Source organism: Oryzias melastigma, linkage group LG21 (genome assembly GCF_002922805.2).
Source record: "Oryzias melastigma strain HK-1 linkage group LG21, ASM292280v2, whole genome shotgun sequence".
NCBI classification, from domain to species: domain Eukaryota; kingdom Metazoa; phylum Chordata; class Actinopteri; order Beloniformes; family Adrianichthyidae; genus Oryzias; species Oryzias melastigma.
Genome location: NC_050532.1, coordinates 16961596 through 16975552, shown reverse-complemented (window position 1 = coordinate 16975552; position 13957 = coordinate 16961596). Strand labels below are relative to the sequence as shown.

The following is a 13957-nucleotide window of genomic DNA, read 5'->3' as shown; positions in this document are numbered from 1 at the left end:
ATTGTGTCAAGCAGCTCCTGTCTGTTGTGTCTGTCGAGGAGAGCAGCGGGGTCTGGAGCAAAGCCAGTTTGGTGGTGACTACAATGCATTCATAAAGACAAGTGGCTCTCTGGGTCGCCACAGAAACCTGTGCGCGAGTCCAGCTCACCTACAGCAACAACAAAGTCCCGCTATCTGCATTTATAAGCCTTTGCTGACGACCTCATGTATTTTTCACCCACTTTTTTTTCCTTTCTTGTTTTGTCTCGCAGTGAACACTGACACAGAAACAGCTGTGGTGAATGTTACATACACAACCAAGGACGAAGCTAAAGTGTAAGCAGCACAAATAATGACACAGATGAGCCAAGTACCAAGAGTAAGACTCATGAAATACTTGCACGAAGGAGAAGATGCAATGTCAACAATTGCAATTGTTTTTGTTTGTTCTTGTTAGGCTTGAAGTGAGTTTGTAACTGTTAAATACTTTCAACTCAAAGTCTCATTTCAAAATTGGTTGGTATATATTTTACCACTATATATTTTTATACTACATGAACTGAGGTTCATGCTACCCAATTTTCCAGATTAATTCTGTTTTTTTGTTTGCATAAATTGATAATTCCTCAATTATTTCTTGTCTACAAGGGCAACATCATGTCAGATGTAATAAATGTTTGCATGGATGCAAGTATATCAAGTGTTCAGGACCGTAGCAGTCAAGACCTTACTTAAATCAATAGTGCAACCCCCCTCCCCCTTTAGCAGCTGTAAACTAAAACCCTTTCATTCATTTCGTTGATCTTTCCTCTCCCACTTCCTGTTTGTTTCCTGCACCCAGAGCCATCGAGAAGCTCACCGGACACCAGTTTGACAACTACTCCTTGAAGGTGTCGTACATTATGGACATGGATGCTGCTCCACCCGTCCAAGCGCCCCGCGCCCGGCGTGGGGGGCGATCTTCCCGGGACTACGGTGCCCCTCAACCAGGGCCGTCAGGGGGTTACAGTTCGCCTCGCCCCAGACAACAGGACTTTCCCCTGCGCATGCTCGTGCCTACTCAGTTTGTGGGAGCCATTATTGGGAAGGAAGGCCTTACCATCAAGAACGTCACCAAGCAGACACAATCCAAGTAAGACCATTTGTAACTGTTGGTCACTTGAATTTTATGTTGAAAACCCGTTTTATAAGGTTGACAATCTCCAAATCTGTCCCTCAGAGTGGATATTCATCGGAAGGAAAATGCAGGTGCAGCAGAAAAACCCATCACAATCCACTCGACACCCGAGGGCTGCTCCTCCGCCTGTCGCATGATCCTGGACATCATGCAGAAGGAAGCCAACGAGACCAAGACGTGAGTTTGTGCGCAGCCCTTCCCAGACGCCGGACATGGAGGCATACGATCCGACGAAAGGGATTAGCCATAACGTCTGCAGGCCTATAATCTCATCCTTTAACCTGCATGCAGACCTTTAAATCTCACTGTGCATTCTCTGGTCAGGACCACTAACACAGTAAACAGGACGCAAACACACACTCGCACACACAGGAGACACGTGACCACAGCTTAGCATTTAGGAGAGCAGGCCGATAGGTCTAATTGAGTTTGACACTTTTAACAACACGCTGCACCCTTTAGACCCTGGGAGCTTCTTTGGAATTAGCCTGAAAACTAGCGTTCTGATTTCACTTTGTGTGGGTTGGCTATTTTGTTTTTACTTATATAAAGTATAGATCTTTTTAACTAAGATAATATGTCAATCTGGTCTAAATGTTCACACAAAAATCTACATTTTACTTTGTTTCATAACGTAAATTAGAGTGAAGATGTTGAAACAGTATGCTTAGATCAACCAAACGTTAGCATTAGCCGTCCTACGGGAAATCCTATTATACGTTAGCATCAAGCTAACGGACTTTAGCATCATGCATTAGATCGATCTCTACTTTTATTGATCTTTTAAGCTTAGATCAGTTCAGATTTTTTATAAATTAACCCATTTCTAGAAACACTTTAAAAAATAAGACATTTAAACCTTTTTTTTCTCCCATATTTTATTATTTGGTTCCAGAATGTCTCTTACTTATTGATAAATTCAAGCCTGAATTTATCAAGCGACAAGAAATCACAAAAATGTAGAAATTATATATTTTAATTAGATTAATTCTGACTTTAGTCAATCCAAAACTCTGATTTAGTTACAATTGAACATTTCTTTTACTTTTTAATGTAAATTTTCTTGAGGTTGCAGGAATCACATTCATGTTGAGAGTTGAGTCTCTTTTATCTACAAGCTTAAGGAAAGTGAGGTGTATAAAAATGGGCAATTTCTCCAAGTGTGTGTTCCCCATTTTTAATGAAATCTCGCCTTTCTTCCCGTCGGCCTCATTACAGCTGACAAAACTTGCTTTGATTAAAAGTCAAACAAATCAGCTGGCTGATTAATTCAGTTTCAATCAGTTGGATCACTCTTTATGTTGCTGCTAAAAGTCACAGTAGTGTCAAAGGGTGATTCCAAACACCGCCCCGCCCCGGATGCCCCACCTGCAGAACAGGACCTGTCGGCCTGGCTGTCTTTCCCCCTGTAATTTCCTCCTGCCTGCGTTCGCCGACACGCCTAAACAGTTCAGCCAAAACTGATGTTACCCTGAAGCTTCAATATATAGACAGATCACGTTTTTACACCCCTGTCCTGACTCGTGCACACAAAGACAGGTAGCATCTGGCCACTGTTGACCACAGCTCACCACAACACCAATCCAAATTCACACCCTCACGACAAAAGAGAAAGCCATACTAAAATAAACCTATAAGCAATAAATACTGAGCTATAACACTGACATTTTTAATGTATTTACAGTTTAAAGTACTGCGCTAATTGAGTTTGTTGTAATGCAATAACATTAAAATCTTCCATCCATATTTACCCTGATGATTGTCCATAACACAACAAACATCCTCTATTTGTTTATTTTTAAATGCCAGGCTGGGTATGTCTTGTCCTCAAAGTGTATTTTTTATTATATATATATATATCAAACATTACATCTTCAATCTTTTTTGACCCACAGTCTTCTCTTTGCAATAATTTGAGCTTTTGTTAAAGTCATGGAAAATGAAGTCCATTATTCCCAACAGCAAAAAACATGACTCACGCTTAATTTCGCCTAAATTACGCAACCAAAAAAGGATGTTTATTAACTGAATAGTGATTTTAATGTGTCCTACTTGGACAGGAACATAGTGATGATTTTACTTTAGAGATTTTTATTGTTTCATATCTTTTTCTTGTGTTCTTTATGGTCCTTTTTAAAGGTTGTACATGTAAAACAGTCATGTAGCCAAATTAATGCTCACTTATTGCACTCTTTTATAGAAGTAGCTTCTCATTTGAAGCAATTTAAAGCAAATTTGTGACAACAAAAAGGAAAAAGTCTATAATCATCTTTTGATCCATTATAAAAGTGCTCCCTGTGGTCTTTTTAATTGTGATTATCCCATTTTTAGGCAAGGACATAGTGTCTGCAGAGCAGCAGTAGGTCATTAGGAATTTGTCTCTAAGTTTTGGGTGGAGTAAGCCCGCCCCTATGTCCCGTCATCCATCCGTTTACATTCTCTTTTGCTGACTGGCGAGCAATATTGGAGCTATAGTCGTACAGTTTTGAGTCATGCAGTTTTTGTCTGCTCTTGATTTACAATAATTGGAATCAATAAATACTCATGAATGCAATTTTTAGAGTCATTTTCAGTATATATGTCCTCCACCATTAGAAAAATGCTACAAAAATATGTTAAAAACCCAATTTGCGTTGGAGTGGGTCTTAAATTATTACTTTTTGTCTTGTTTTTCTCATATATCTGTCAGTTTAGATTATATTTGATCATGACAGAGAAACAACATACAAGAGGAATCCTTTTTCTGAGTCCAACGTTTTATTTATTTATTTGTTTGTTTCATTTTCACAGCACACAACAATAAATAAATGAATGAACAATAAGTCTTTGGGGAAAATGAAAGTGGACAGAAAGAAGAAAACTTATTATCTTTGCCCCATTTACTAAACCAATCAAACTATTTTAACCAAATATATGTGTTTGTAATGCTAAATAAATACATCAAATAACTGGCAAAAGCAACAATTGCTGACTAACAAACAATATACATAAACTATATATATATATATATATATATATATATATATATATATATGTATATATGTAATAATCGACTTTGACTTTTTTATTGATTTCTTAAGATTATTTCATAATCTGATACCCTGTACTAAAGTATATTTTTTTGTTTATTATTATTATTAAATGAGTGGTATTCATTTAAATGTAGTTTTGTTCAGAATTATAAAGTATCTCACAAAAGTGACCACACCTCTCTCTTTTGTTCCCAAGAATTTGGCTTCTGATGCCGCAAATATAATTTATTTTCCAGAAAAAATAACTTTACACTTCTATGCAAGACGGACATTGACTACTTTTGCCTGTGAACTATGAAAAGATATAGATAAATATATGCAGAAATGTTATGTTAGATACTGTATGTTGAATTGCACTTCTTTCACCTCCATCGACTTATGAACTTTATTGAAAATCTGTAAAAGAAATTAAAGTAAGCTACGTGGGGATCAAAGTTTTTATCATAGCTTGTTGCTTATCGTAGCTGGATTGATAAAAATAATGATTAAAGGAACATATGATATACATTTTTAATACTTATATTATTTAGATTTTCGAAGGATCTAGATCTAGATCATGGATCTAGTCATCTACAAGTGGTTGCATTGATTGAAGCATTTACATCACTGCTACAAGCTTTTTCCAAATTCTGCCAAATAAATAAATACTTAAAAATCCAATTTTAAGCTTAATTTTCTGTTTATTTCCTCCATCATGAGAAAAAGAACATGCTAAAAAAAATAATAATTGGAGTGAGTCTTTGAGGGACCTAAATCATCTCCACAAATGTGTGTATAAACAATAAATCCTGTGCAGAACCAACTTTTTCTACACAGCGTCACCAGTCACTCATCAGGACTGTGTGTGTGCAGGAACGAGGAGATCCCTCTGAAAATCCTCGCCCACAACAGCCTCGTGGGCCGACTGATTGGAAAAGAGGGCCGCAACCTGAAGAAGATCGAGGAGGAGACAGGGACCAAGATTACCATCTCCTCGTAAGTTTGTTCATGTAAAGAATAAAACTATTTAGAACAAAACAACATGATTGAGATGCAGTTTACATAGGGGAGTGATGCTGAGGCGTTTGCAGCCGTGCCCTCTTTCCTGTGTGCTCATTAACCTCCCAGTGCGCAGCTTTTGCTTAACCGAGCTGTTGGAGAACAAACAGCTGATAACAGCTTCTTTCCTGCAGAACATGATATCACAGAGGAGGGGGGTTACGCCCCCATTTCACACACTCTGCTCACCAATCTTTGTTCATTCGGAGCTTTCATGACGGGCTTTCTCTGTGAGCCTAGGCGGCGTAACAAGCCCTGAGAAGGAGACTCACTACTGAAGGAACAGAAAGAGATATATTGCTCGCTTTTGAGCAAGGCGAGGGGTACATTCAGAGAGTAAGCCCCTGCGGAATCTTATGGATGTGTCTATTCTGTCTGCTGAGAGACAGAATAGATAGTTTCTGCTTCACAGCTCCGATGTGTTTGTGTTGCATTCAAGGGAAATAGTTTATGGAGCAATCGATTCTTTGATTTTTTTTTTTTTTCAACACTCTGCTGCATTTTTCTTAGAAGCAGCATTCAGGTTGTAGTGGGGGGTGTTGTTTGATAAATCAAAGATTACATTAGTTCTCTCGGCCAAAGTCCCTACTTTAAACAAAGCGATAACGGTCAGGATCATAGTTTCTACTTCTCTGTATGCATGTTTTAAGACAGTCCTCATCAAAAAACTTTTGTCAGACTTTTTAAAGATACAGCAGTGCATTTAAGAAGTGTCACCGGAGGGCTTTTAAGAACAAAATAGTCCTGACAACATAACCAGGACTATCTCTGTTATGGCTGCTGGACGGCAAATATGCTCCGTTCCTACGTCCAAGTCCCAGCTTCTTCTGGGAAGGATGCGCCATTCTTTTTTTACGAGGAGACGTGTCGAAAAACCAACACTAAATGAAAACTGTCACTACTAAAATAGATCAAGTGGATGGGAATCACTTATTCCAGTAATCCTGCACAGCAGCGTAGGGTTGCATTATGGGAAGTGTGGTATGTGGTGTTGGAGAAGCTTGCCTCATACTTAAATACATCAACTTGGAGTCCAGGTCTGCAACTTGATGCTCTTTTATTCCTCCACTGTGACTTTTTAAAGAAACTAAATAAATTATGGATTATTTTTTCCACTTAACCCTAGAACACTTTTGCTTAAAGTTACACCATTACTTTTGCCGAGTAATTTTTACCTGATATAATATACCCAATAACAAGTATGACAACATGATAAATTAGTGCAGTTTTCTTTTATTTTTAACTATAGTTTATGTAACAAAATGGGGAAAAAAAACATAGGAAGATCCTAAAAACATGTGGAAAATTACTGAAAAATTAGAAATTTGACAACAAAATAATAATATTAATACTAATAATAATGAGACTGGAGATTTGGTCTTTGGTCCACCAATTCCTGGGACATGTGAGACTTTATCCAGGGGCCATGAAACTCAGAGAAAATTTGAAAATCACGTAAATTATTTTGCTCGGGTGAAAATCACCCAGCAATAGTGCTCTAGGTTTAATCAAATGTTCTCATTACTGTTTAGATTTTTAACTCGCATCCATAATAATAGAAAATTCCATGTTTAATGTGAGTAAATCTGCTGCAGACCGAGGATGCGATTGATACAGGGTGGATTTTATTTTGAAAGGAACTTGCTTCTAGCAAAAATACAAAAAGTTGCTATTTGTAGAAAAATATAACCCTGTTATAAATAATTTATTATAGAAGCTACTTACTATAAATTAATAGCTTTATGCCCATAAATAGTGTATTTTTCTGAACTTTGAAGTGGAATTTTGCACTTCTCTGTGGGTTTTGTGCAGTAAGAAACAGTTTTTTATATTAAAGGTTTCAGACTTCTGATGTAGTCCCTAATTTTTTAACATTTTTTTGAAGGAAATGTGTACTGACTATAATATTTATTGATTTCTGTGAGGTCTACCAGTTCCCTTGCTGATTTTAAGTCACTTTTAAAAGCTCATCTTTTTACTCAGGCTTTTAACTCCAGGCCAGTTTGTTATTCTTATTTTTATAGTTTTAATGCTTTTACTGTTTTTATTGTTTCATTGATTTTATTGAATTTTTTCATGATTTTTTTAATATTTAATTTTCTGTCCAGCACATCGGTTGCTGCTGCTTTTAAAGCTGCTCTATAAATAATAATTTGATTGATTGATTGATAAAATACAATATTTTGTTTGCAGATTGCAAGACTTAACTATTTGCAACCCTGAGAGGACCATCACGGTGAAGGGCAGCTTGGAGGCTTGTTGTAAAGCCGAGGTGGAGATCATGAAGAAGCTGAAGGAAGCCTACGAGAACGACATTGCTGCTATAAATGTGAGTCCTCTCGACTCTCGGCTTGTGACTGTAAAGTGACTCACGCCAACAGGTGAATGGCGAGAACTGAGAGCAAACAGCGGGGCAATATCGCCTTTCCCTTCCGTGTGTGTTACCAGCAGCATTGGGGAGGTTGCCTAGGGAAAAAAAGACAACAGTAAGCGATCGGCGAATGGCTCATCACTGAGTCAAGCATCTCGGTGCGGCACGTCTATGTGCACGTGTGCGTTTGGAGCCTCTGACTCACGGCTGCTTCCCCACCACGTGCGCCTGCCTGCGTTTCCCAGCATCCATCTGATATCTGTAGGCTTCTCTTTCATCTGGCTCGTCTTTCACTTAACCTGATGACCTCATCTGCAGCCGCTGAGGTCAACCTCAGAGGCGTGAGGATATCACGCTCTTACAGAGAAGGAGAGATGGATGCAGATAAACTAACTCACGATAAACGCCTCAGCCGAAAGATACTGAATCTAATTCCTCCTCTTTAGGATTACTTACATCTAAGCATATCAGTTTGGTGGCTCATCCCTGCTTTCATTGTTTGGGTTCATCTTCAGAAGCTCGCGCTCCAGACGGCTTTAGCTTTCCTTGAGCGTTTTTTTGGCAGCTTGAGGGTGAGCTGCGTCTCGACAGTGAGCCGTTGGGGCCATCTAGCGTAACAGTGAGGATATTGCATTAAGTTTTCTCGCAACAAAGAAGTGAAAAGATACTTGACTCCTGTCAAAACCAGGAGACTTCACCAGACCTTCATGAGAAGTTAATGAGATTTAAAGCTGAGCTCCTTTTACTATCAAATACTGAACTGATGAAGCTTGTGGGTTAGGAGTTTTAAAGTGTTATCTTTGTGTGCAGAACTAAATTAAAATGAAACGGTTCTGGATCATTTTTAGTTTCCTTTTAATATGACACAAGAGGACTATTTAGGGATCTACATCAAAACTTTTAATGTCGGAGATCAGTTTTCTTCTATTTTTTCAATATTTTTTTTCCTTTTCACTGAGAATTTTTCATTTATACATTGCATTTATGCTTTTTCTTAGCTCTTTCTCTAAAATATGAATCTCAAAATTATATTTAAAACTATTTTTATGATTTGTGAAGAATAATACTCACTTTTCCTCCCCAGATTGTAACTTGGCATTATAACTTTACTTATTGATTTTTAACTAAATAAATTTTATTTCATGTTTTCTTTAGGTAAAACTGTGTTTTATACTATACTAAAGATAGGACCTGAACACTTTTTTTGTATCTCGTTGAATGACATATCATAATGTCATATTTATAGGATATGTGAAGTTAAAAGTGTAAAAACACACAAAATTAAAAGCCTTTTTTTTTGTTTAGAAAATGTACAAAAGTTCTTTTCAATTTTAACCTCTCGACTACCAGCATTGAAAATCTTTCCTCTGTAGAGGATATTTCTAAACCAGAATATCTTCCAACCAGTACATTCTACTGATTTGAATTGCTATTCTTCCTCCTTTTAGTGTAAACGATTTCCTTATATATGATAAAATATTACCTTTATAACACTAAAAAATAATTTTTTAATGAAATATTAGCCACTTTTGCAAGCTCCTAAGTATGACGACTCAATCTCTGAGGCTCCGCCTCTTGCTTCCTGTGAGTGCTGCCTATTCTCAGCAGCGTGTCTATGTTTCACCCACAAAAACACACAATATCTGAACTTTTGCAAAGATAGATGTACATATTGTGTACATCTAAAATGAAGTTATTTTGCCAATTACCACCATCACCGCTAAAAAGTGGGGTGGTGCTAGCATTGCAGACACTTCCTGGAAGGGGCTGGTCCTCACTTTGTGACGTCACAATGTGAGGACCCACATGTTTTTGTGGATTGTAAGGGGATGGTGCTCAGAGTGCAGGGTTTTTGGAGCAAAATGCAACTTTGTTTTTGTTAGGAATTAACATTATAATACACTTAAGAGCTCAAAAAAGTTAATTTTGCATGATATATGCCCTGGGTTTAAAAACATTTTGACTGGACAAATTTAGTGAAATATAATATGCATAAAAATTATTTTGATTTCCAGTGTTACATTAAAAATATGTCTTCAAGCTTTTTGTTTTTTTGTGTTTTTTTCTGCTTTTTGCGTTTTCTGCAGCAACAGGCCAACCTGATCCCAGGCTTGAACCTGAACGCTCTGGGAATCTTCTCCTCTGGTCTGCCGGTGCTGCCCCCTGCTGCTGGATCACGTGGCGCAGTTCCCCCTATGGCACCAGCAGGATACAACCCTTTCTTAGTGAGTTTTGCTCCTCCCTCAATCTGCAATGAAAAAAAAGTATATTTTAAACCAGTTTTACCTGTCTAACTGCAGGAGATACTCCTGATTCGATGAGGCAATTTTGTATTCAGCACGTGGGAACAAACTGTTCCCTAAAAAAAAAAGAACGAACATTACTGTGCTGACTCGTCTTCCTGCATGAGTCTTACGCAGACCGAAACAAGCAGAATTCCCCCAGTTCTCCTCCAGAGATGAGTCATTGTGTCTGTTAAACAAAGTCTCCTCTCACTGCCTGATGAGGGCAAGCCTAAGTGGTGTGAGGCAGTGTGCGAGAATGTTTTTGCGTGTTTCTTATTAAGATCAGCGTGTGATTCAGTGCGAGTCTGCGCCCTAAAATTCCCCCAATGAAAGCTTAAGTTGCACTTGTGAATTCTTGCTTTTAATGTACACGGCCTCCTTTATAGACCCACTCCAATGAAAGTGGTGTTTTTCACATGCTCTTATGTTCTCCTAATGGAGGACAAATATTAAGAAAATTAAAATTATTTCTTTATTCAAATTGTTGTGACCAAAAAAGCTGTAGTTGTGACATAAAAGTAGGTAGGCCAGACGCTTCCTGGTCCGCTCTGTTCTGATGCACCCACTTGCAGACAAATAGATCCATGAATCCAAGCTGTTATCTGGATTAAAGTTGTACAGCTCTGATTTTTGGCGCCATTTTTGTAATAGATTGGTAATATTAGCTTGGGGTTGTGAGGGGCTGTAAGCTAGCAGGAGAATAAACCGTAGTGATGGGTTAAAGAGGGCTCTTGAAGCGGCAAAATACCCAAACTGTACTGCTGATACTATGTCGATACTGTATCACTTAATACTGACTCCTGCTGGACAAAAATGTAATTGCAGGCAACCAAGTTATAAAATTTCATTGATAATATTTCTCGTTGTTGTGGCTTCTTCTTGTGCTTAGATCTATAACGCCTCAGCTTTGAGGCGAACAACATTTCTGCCAAAGAAATGTGACGTTTAACCTACAAAATATGAAATAATACATTTTAGGTGAGTCAGTTTGCATTTTGAAAGGAGAGACACAAAGAGCCCAAAACACTATTAGGATTAATAATAAATAATTCCACAAACTTTATTGAAATATTCTATTTAACACCTTCAGGAAAATAAAACGTCACTCTCGGGAAAACAGTCATTTTTCAAAATAAAAGACCGTTCAGACTCAAACTAACTAACTAAAACCCACCAAATTGACGCCAAAATTATGTTCACCCGCCCAAATCAAAGTTTATCCTCAATATCAAAATCAAAACCGCCTAATCTGGCAACACTGCCGGTAGATGCTCTTCCTTATAATCACAGCTCGGTGACTCGGTAGCTGAATCGGTCACGTGACATTTCCTAAAGCGATACGCGCACCAACACGGGGTCTCATTCTATGGACGTGAACCGACGCACTGGTGTTGTCTGACCCATCACTAGTGAACAGATGGATGATAGGAAATTGGGGCGGGCTTACAAGCCACAACTCAGACGGGAATTTCTAATGAACTCCTGCCACTCTGCAGAAACTATGTCCTAGATTTAAATTTTGGTTAAAAACGACACAATCATGATTAAAAGACCACTGGGAACGATTTAACAATATCAAAGAATGATAAGAGTGGACTTTAAGGTGGCGTCTAATGGTCCTGTTTTCATTTTTTGCTTTCAGAGTCACTCTTCACATCTCAGTGGCCTGTACGGGGTTCCTCCAACAAGTGCCATCCCCCACCAGCACTCAGTATGTCCCATCTAAAGTTATTAGTGATCAGTGATCTCTATTTATAAATCTCAGTCTGTAATTGACAATAAACTCCTTAATTCTGATAGATGTTGCAGAATGGATTAAGGAAGACGGTACTGTTATTGGCAGATGATTGCGTTTATTTTGGCATTTCTATATTTAAAAAAATATGTATATATATTTCTGGGTTGCTTCATTTTGACCCTTCAGTTATTTTGGGATTTGTAAAAAATCAATTTTTATAAACCTCAACTACACATGTGTTACCATGCTGACAGAAACAAAAATAAAACAGAAGCAAATCCATTAAAACTTTGACGAGAGCCTAATTTAGCCGTCCTTTCACGTGGAAAGCTACATTAAGCTCTTGTATTCTTCAGCTGCAGGTATGAAAGATTGTTCCTCTGAAATCTTGTTTTATCATCTTTTCAGCAACAGGCTCCAGAACAGGAGGTCGTCTACCTCTTTATTCCAACTCAGGCAGTCGGGGCCCTGATAGGCAAGAAGGGCCAGCACATCAAACAGCTTGCCCACTTTGCCGGAGCTTCCATTAAGGTGAGTTCATTAAGGAGGAGAAAGGAGCTGTCAAGGTGTCTCTCATCAGTTTTCAGAGTTCTAGGGGTTTAAATTTCCAGTGCGTGTTTAAAAGCTCCTCGCCAATCAAGCGGGCATTATTACGCTCGAATGAGTCGATTGACTCAGCAGCACTTTGGAGGCAACTGCAGCAGTTATCGTGATTAGAAAGGGGAGAAGAGGAGGTGACTCATGAGTGTTTCAGATGGAGTTACCACGGGAAATTCATTAGCTGGAGTTGTTTAATTAATGAAGGATATTTCATTTATTTGTCTGATGATTCGGAGGCCATGAAGTTTGTCTGGAAGCTGCACATCTGCATCTTTTCTGTTTTCTACATCAGATAGCCCCAGCTGAGAGTCCAGATGTTACTGAGAGAATGGTTATTATTACAGGAACTCCCGAAGCTCAATTTAAGGTAAACCATCTGCTCATTTCAAGTCTTAAATCAACTTTTCTTGCCTTTGTAGACTCTACCAGCTTCATTGTCTTCTTTGTATTTCAGGCCCAGGGTCGGATATTTGGAAAGCTGAAAGAGGAGAACTTTTTTTCTGCAAAAGAAGAGGTCAAACTGGAGACACACATCAAGGTTCCTTCGAGTGCAGCTGGCAGGGTTATCGGCAAAGGCGGCAAAACGGTGAGCAGAGCTGATACTGGAGGAACTGTAAGCCAAATAACAATAAACTGAGGAAAAAGAGAGAAATGTTCACATTTTTACTAAAATAGGAATAGTAATCTTGAGTAGCAAATCCCTAGAAAGTAGTAAAATGATCTTTTCCATACTGCAAGTAAGTTTTACTTAAGAAATTGTATGATAAAATGTTTTTAAAAAATCTAGAAGTTTCTCACAAGCCTTCAAAAAGTAATAAGCTAAAAATTGATTAGACAGAACATAAATATAAATTTTATTTCCAAAAAATGACAATACATACCAATCTAACATGCCATTTATTTACCTGTAAAATAACCTTCTTAAAATTAAACCAATAACTAAAGTGAAATTTGAGGTTTTTTGAGTCTTAGATCAAGTTTTTCCATTGTCAAAAGTATGGAGCAAGAGGATTTTGACTCATTTTATTGATAACTTTCCTTAATTCTAGATCCTAGCTCTTAATAAAACAAAAAAAAAATATCTTAATTGTGCTGATTTTGAGAAAAGTGTGGCAGAGATAAGTCAGAACAACTTCAAACCTGTTAAATTATGTTGAATGTCTACAAATAAGGTTTTAAATATTTGCAAATATGAAAAAGTGTTAATTTACAAAGTGTGACATCTGTATTTTATAAGTAAGAAAATTCATAATGTTTGTAAAGCTGTGGTGCCCTTCCTTTGTTGCAGGTAAATGAGCTGCAGAACCTCACGAGTGCAGAGGTGATCGTACCGCGGGACCAAATTCCTGACGAGAACGACGAGGTCTTTGTGAAAATCAGCGGGCATTTCTTTGCCAGCCAGGTATGCAAAAAATAACAAAGTTATTGAATTTATTTGAAGAAAAAAAAGCAGAACAATTTCAAGATAAATATTTGATTTATTTGATGTAACTTAAGAGAATGTATTTAATAGTTCTGTTAGGAAATATGCTTGATATTGCTGCAGAATGACAACATGTAAATGTATCGCAAGGCCTGTATGTGTATGTCAAAAATGATTATTAACACAGAACAGAATAGTTAAAAAATGTTTTTAAAAACTTTTACAAAGATAATGTATTTGGTGTAAAAAAAAATACTCATTTAATATTGTGTCACTCTTCATCTTCATTTTTTGTTACAATATAGCCTGAAGAT

General features: G+C 37.6%; 1 protein-coding gene across 3 annotated transcripts in view; it reads left to right on the top strand.

Moving 5' to 3' along the window:
- Positions 1–13957, top strand: part of igf2bp2a (insulin-like growth factor 2 mRNA binding protein 2a) — a 49065-nt gene that overhangs the window by 29850 nt on the left and 5258 nt on the right. For 2 of the 3 annotated variants that reach the window (XM_024286575.2, XM_036209604.1), the window contains exons 5-15: positions 252–315; positions 821–1111; positions 1199–1333; positions 5041–5163; positions 7420–7555; positions 9685–9822; positions 11525–11593; positions 12029–12151; positions 12513–12587; positions 12675–12806; positions 13509–13622. In XM_024286575.2, the coding sequence (XP_024142343.1) occupies positions 252–315; positions 821–1111; positions 1199–1333; positions 5041–5163; positions 7420–7555; positions 9685–9822; positions 11525–11593; positions 12029–12151; positions 12513–12587; positions 12675–12806; positions 13509–13622 (1400 nt within the window). The remainder of the gene's footprint in view (positions 1–251; positions 316–820; positions 1112–1198; positions 1334–5040; positions 5164–7419; positions 7556–9684; positions 9823–11524; positions 11594–12028; positions 12152–12512; positions 12588–12674; positions 12807–13508; positions 13623–13957) is intronic. The other variant, XM_024286578.2, reaches the window with a different exon arrangement.